Genomic DNA, 6,190 nt, shown 5'->3' on the forward strand with positions numbered 1-6,190 from the left:
ATTTTGTTGTACACACAGTCTTTTCACTTTCCCCTTTGTGTATTAAAACCACATCCAACAGGCCTCCTTCCGCTTCTCAGTGCATGCTGTTGCAGAGCAGTTGCACCTTGCGTTCTCAGTGTAGTTGAACATTAGTCACATAAAGCATGGTGTGGGTAACACATTTATAACAGAGCACACTTTATACCACAGCCAAGACATTGGCGTGTTTGGGATTTATAGTGGGACCTTTGTGCTTAAGTGTGAGATAGACTGAAGACTGAAACACTTTGTGCCCAGCTTAGCGACACATTAAACCCACGAACAGCCACGATTCGATTTTTAGAGCTCTGCACAGATCGACAGCTTCTTTTTGTGACTAAAACATAAAAAGCTGTTGTTTCAGTTAAACTGTTACTTATTGAGAAGAATCTGTGGAAAATGAATCAAAATGGAACAGAGGAGTGAGGAGTTTTATATATATATATATATATAAAAATCCCATCTGTGTGTAAAGAAGTGTTTATTTAGGATTCAAGCTAATCCACACTTGTGTCCTGTGTCGGCGCTCCTTCTCCAAATTCACCCTGGACAGAGACTGTGATTGCCGGCGTAATCAGCAAAAGGTGCCAGCATCACAGATGCTGTCTCTCAGCTAATTGCATGAAGGCACGGCGGCGCACAAGGCGCAGGTGCTCATTGTTTTTGTGAAGTCACTTAAGTTGTGGTTTGCTTCCTCGCGTACGCTGGAACTTCTGAGCAAATATTTTCCGAGCTCTGTTGTCTCCCATTTAAACAGCATTGAGGATAAAAGAGAAAACAAAAAGTAGGAAATGTGAAAGCAAGCAGTAATACAGCAAAATGCTACTTTATTTATCTGCAAGGCACAGCTGCTCCTCGGGATCATGTTCCAATGTAGCTACAGCAGACAAATTTGATTTAAAAAAAACTAAAAACAGTGCTTAGATTAATTTTCCTCTCATACTTCAGCAGATATGACTCTACTTTAACCAGCTAGCTCATAATAGTCACAGTAAGACACACTTATTATGTTGTCTTTGGTTATAATTTGTGCAACATTGATGTCATTTGTAGTTTTGTTACCTCTCCGCAAGATTGTTTCAACATGCAAAGGGCGAAGGATGAAAAGAATAAAAAAAAAAGAAAGGGCACTGCGGTAAATTAGACAAAGAGAATAAAGCTGAAACTCCTCTCCTTCGCCTACATAAGCCAAAATGATTTATTTAGAACAGAGAAACTTTGTAACATTTCCCTCCTCTACCCGCCACCGCTAAAATCCCTGAAGACAAGCTTAGTGTACACATCTGGCTCTTGGCCATGTTCCCATGCCCAAACTTTCAGCAGGCATTCTGGGATTTGGTTCCTGCACACAGTCTGTGCATCCTCTGCCTGCCGCGAGCGTCAAGCCCTGAGTCACGTTGGTGACGTCGGCTAGCTCCCTCCTCTCAGACAGGGCGGTCACCATGTGCTCCAGCTTGGAGCGGATGGTCGAGTAGTGGTGCTGGCGCTCTCTGGTCAGCTTGCGGAAGCAGTCTTTTAATGTGGTGTCTGGAGTTGCCTGGGTGGGCAAGAGCTGTCTGGAAGACACAAGGGGGGCAGAGGCGTCCCGGCTCGGCCCTGTGCTTGTTTGAGTAATGACACTGAGATGTTGTGTGAGCTGGAGGTCAGTCTGGGTTTCGCTGTCTGTCACCAACCGCCTCGTCTGAGTTGACGCGTGGCAGGAGCCGGTGCTGGGGGTCCCAGTTTCTTTCTTCTCCGCTTGCTGCCCTGCAGAGAAATGCTGAGTCGTGCTACCAGCCAGGATCTCCTCCTGCACGTCCTGCTGCTCCATCCAGTCGCCATTTACAGTTGAAGCGTCCGACTCTGGGCTGGCTTTATCTGGAGATGAGGGTTCACAAGGAAGCTGCAGTCGTAGTGTTCGGTGGTTACGGCTGGGCGTGCTGGTCAGACACGCTGGCTCCACGGGCTTCTCGCTAGCCAGGTGAGGGGAGGAAACAACTGAGTGCTTGAGGTGCTCGTAGATGACGCTGTTGCGGACACTTGGAGGTCCACGAGTGTTTATGGGCAGAGACTGGGCGTAGAGGATGCGAAACTCCTCATCAAATTTCTCCGTTATCTGACCAGAAAGCTCGATCAGGTTGCTGCTGTTCAGTTTGCCATCAGTCCAGTTGAACCTGAATAGAGTTTAAAAAAACATATGGCTGAAAGTAAGAAGCAGACCCCCCCCAAGAAAAATGTTTAACTTTAGAGTCTGATAACTCAAGGGGGCAATATGGTTAGCAGGCTCTTACCTATAGGAACCTGTAGCCACTCTGTTTCCATCAACCAGCATGAACCTCTCATGAACTTTCCCCGTAATCCTTGCTCCGGATCGCGTGTAATAAGTTGTGCCAGTTATAGTTCGTACCCTCATTTGCTGTAAGGATTAAGGACATATTTTATTTTAATGCCATCTGACGCTCATGTTTTGCACACAGAGCCGTGCCCAGCTTAAATGAACCCGGCTGCATACCCGAAGGTCATCCAGGCGAACGTTGACATTTCTGCACATCTTAAGGAAAGCTGGGGCGCACGATTGGTCAGCAGGATGTAGACAGGGACTCTGCGCTGGGAGCAGGCCTCCTGAAGGTCCTTAAAGATATCCAGGTCTGTCAGGGAGTCTGTAACTATGGCAATCACCTGCAGTGGAAAATTACAGAGGTAATATAATAGAATTCTTTTTCATGGCCGCAGCCGCGCTCTCTCAGATGTAGCACATGATTGTGTTTTCATTATTATCAAATATAAGGCCCTATTCAAACAGAGCCGCAAATCTGTGTCTGACACACTGCCTGTAATGTGTGTGCTGATGAGCTTTCTATTGACTGTGGTCTGTTACCATGGCAATCGGCGGTAACGCTTGGTCAGCAAACAAATGACTTTTATACAGGAGAACAAGTAGGTGCACTGTAGGGTTTGCCTCATTTTCCTGAGCTTTGTTTTGCACCCAGATTTCTTCTTCTTCACCAGGAGGAATGGAATTTCACACGCTGCGGTAAAGGTTGCGTGTCGAGGATTAGACACGGACGTTTACACATCGCAGATTTATCGCTTCAAACTGCTGTTTTATCCACATGCAGTCAGATGTGGCCACGCCTTATTCGGATGGTGTGTGTGTGTGTGTGTGTGTGTGCGTGTGTGTGTGTGTGTGTGCCCGCCTTGTTTTTAAGAGGCAGTGTAAAACAGAGTTAAAATTCACAGAAACTCAGGAATGGGGCTGCTTCTTTGAGAGGACCTCCAGCAGTGCATGTTGACTGTGTGTTACACTCAGTGGCCTCTTTGTACAGTAAAGACAGCAGTGAGTGGTGTAACATTACAAAAGAACAAACAGTCTTACAGTTAGACGAGGATTAGAACATTTTTCTGAGGATTCACCTGGCTGCAGGCGCATGACACACATAGCACCACCTTTAAAGCCGTGAACCAGGGAGAAAATCCTGTGATTTAAAATTTTCTAATGAGAGAGGGAATGGAGATGAGCAAAGCAAGTCGAGGCACATCTGGTACGCAGGTTCCACACAGGCCCGAGGTGCTGCAAACTCCCTCTCCTCATGTTGGAATGTCTCTTTTCAAAACCAGAGGCTGTACTGACAGCTCCCGTCAGGAGCGTCACATTAAATATTCATACTTTGTTTTTGTTTGTTTGTTTTATATCTTTAGTTGATGATTTCTTCTAATCAACCTTTCGAAACATGAACTTCTAGAATTCAGAGTGATCAAGGAAATTCCATGGGGACAATGAAGCCTTTATTTTAAGGATGGCACAAAGAAGATTTTGACATTTTCCCTCTGGAAATGGTGTTAAAAGTGTTTATATATATATATATATATATATGTATACTGGCTGACTGGTTTTGTGGTGGGGGATCAGGCCTAGAAGATAGAACGCCAAAATATCACCTGACAAAACCAAAATAAAAGTCCTGTTTTAGGCTAATAATGCACAAATAAGCCATGTTCGAGAAATACTATAGGAGTTACAGCACTGTTACAAAGGAATGTGAATTAATGATGGAGTAAATAACAAACTTCAAGGGAATACCACATTTAAAATAAATTACTGACGATGTGGAAACGCTATTTACAGGATAGGTCTTTTTAAAGGCATAAAAAAAATAGAGTGAATGGCAGCATGTGTGTGTGTGTGTGTGTGTGTGTACCTCTCTGGCACTTTTAATCATGCGCCTTGCAGCCTCCTTGCAGCTGTAAATGCATTCTCCGTAGCTGGGCTGGAAGTGTGCCACGGCCCGTGTCACTCCCCTGTAGGAGCCCGCGGTGAAGGCGGGCCACCCGATCTCCAGCACCGGCGGCTCCACGTCCGACACCTCTGGGAAGTAAGTGACGGAGGAGCAGTCGAGGGTGCTGCTCAGAGACTGCTCCAGCGCCTGTTCGTCTCCGTGGAGGGACGAACACCGCGGCGGCACGGCGGCGCTCCTGATCCGCTGGATCTCGTCATCCGAAAGAAAGTTGGGGATCCTCTCTCGCACAAGGAAGTCCAGAAAGTTAGCAAGACCCCCGGACAGCAGCTCCTCCAGAGCCAGCCGGTGCCTCTCGTTGTACACTTCCTGCAGGTTCAGCTCGTCTGTCCCGCGGGGTTTTGGACCCAATCTCAGAGGTGAATCGTCCAGGCACTGCGACAGGGCCATTGCCTTGTCTCCTGCTTCCCTTTACCTGAAACACGGAGCAGCGGGCAGGTAACGTTTTCACCCACAGGAAGGGAAATTTGTATTTTGTTGCTTCCCTCCGTTCCTGCTCGATATGGATCCGGATTGGCTGTCGGGTGGTTGTCAAACCAGAACGGCGTCACCAGACTCGCCGAGTCAGGCTGTCAGTCTACTGTAAAGGCCGTCTCATTGGCTCGTTTGGAGGAAAACAGGCCTCCGCTAAAGCCCTCTGTTGCCCTGATCCGGTTACACTGCAGATAGCAGGGATCAGCAGAGGTCCCACTCCAACACTTATTCATGCTATCATGGATCTTAGATTCCTCGCAGTTCAACGTTTTATAAAAACACAGTTTATTAAAAAATGAAGACTTTAGATGGAAACAAACACATAGGAAGCAGTTTAGCCCAATACACCACAACAAATTTATCAAAATCTTTCACATAAACGTAAAATCAGAATTTCATTGACAAAAATCACCGGAAAATATGCTAATACGTTTTTTTTTTACCTGGTAGGCCAGTATGCCCAGAAGAGAAGCACATAATTTCCACCAGATGACCACCCAAACCGTCCACTAAACCACATAAATGCTTTATAGCCATAAACTCTAAACTGCTGATAAATCAGCACATATCTTTTAACCTCACAGAAGAACATGCACAACTCCAAGTCTCACTCCTGCAGACTGGATCTACTGGTTTGGTTGTTTTACTTTTTTTTTTTTTTTTGATTCATCTTCCTGATAGATTATCTTTGTGGGCAACGTCTTAACCCAGTCAGGACAAACTGGGAGGGGATAATCCATGTTCAGCAAATACCGGAGCTATGCATTTATCCTATATGTTGTATATAGTGGGCATCCGGCTTGATTTACATACACATTGTCTTGTTTACACGTATCTAATTATTTTTTAAGTAGACACAGAATGTGTCCATATTGTATGGCCATCCGTGAATTTCAAGTGACCTTATCATACTTAATATTACCATGTGAATCTCACTTGTTGATATTTTTCTCATCTTTCCAAATGTTTAACCCATGGTTATTCTCTGTTTAGGTCTACAGTCTGTCCATTAGCCTTTAATTCTAACCTTTTCTCCGTTTTGTGCCTGCCTCCTGTGCGCTTTTACGCACACGAGGCCAACAAGGTCACAGGGGTCACAGCGGTACAAACCCTATTTTGCACAACGCATAACTAGCATTGCTAATTTGAATCAAGGCAAATGTGTTATTCTGTTTCAAGTTAAACGCAGACAAGTACAATTAGGCTACAGTTACTGTGGGTCTGCGTAAATTGGTGTTATCACTATTACGCGTGTGCGTAAATGTCTATTTTAAGCCGGTGGGCTAATAGGCCTGCGCTTTAAATGACAATTCCCACAACGATTAATATTCATAGTAGCCCATCAGGAGTATTTTTTTTTCTTAAGACGACAGCCTTCTATTGAAAAAGCTTGTGACCTAATTAGGATTATCTTTTGGATG

The 6,190-nt window shown here is 45.2% G+C and overlaps 1 protein-coding gene across 1 annotated transcript; it reads right to left on the bottom strand.

Moving 5' to 3' along the window:
* Positions 1–1,028: 1,028 nt before the first annotated feature.
* On the bottom strand, positions 1,029–4,874 carry LOC115775502 (protein FAM83D-like). The gene is given in 5 exon segments (XM_030723032.1): positions 1,029–2,174; positions 2,292–2,416; positions 2,513–2,583; positions 2,586–2,679; positions 4,200–4,874. Coding segments are annotated over 5 exon segments (1,659 nt in total). The 5' UTR covers positions 4,686–4,874; the 3' UTR covers positions 1,029–1,291.
* Between the last annotated feature and the right edge of the window lie 1,316 nt (positions 4,875–6,190).

The sequence above is a fragment of the Archocentrus centrarchus genome, unplaced genomic scaffold (genome assembly GCF_007364275.1).
Source record: "Archocentrus centrarchus isolate MPI-CPG fArcCen1 unplaced genomic scaffold, fArcCen1 scaffold_167_ctg1, whole genome shotgun sequence".
In the NCBI taxonomy this organism is placed as follows: domain Eukaryota; kingdom Metazoa; phylum Chordata; class Actinopteri; order Cichliformes; family Cichlidae; genus Archocentrus; species Archocentrus centrarchus.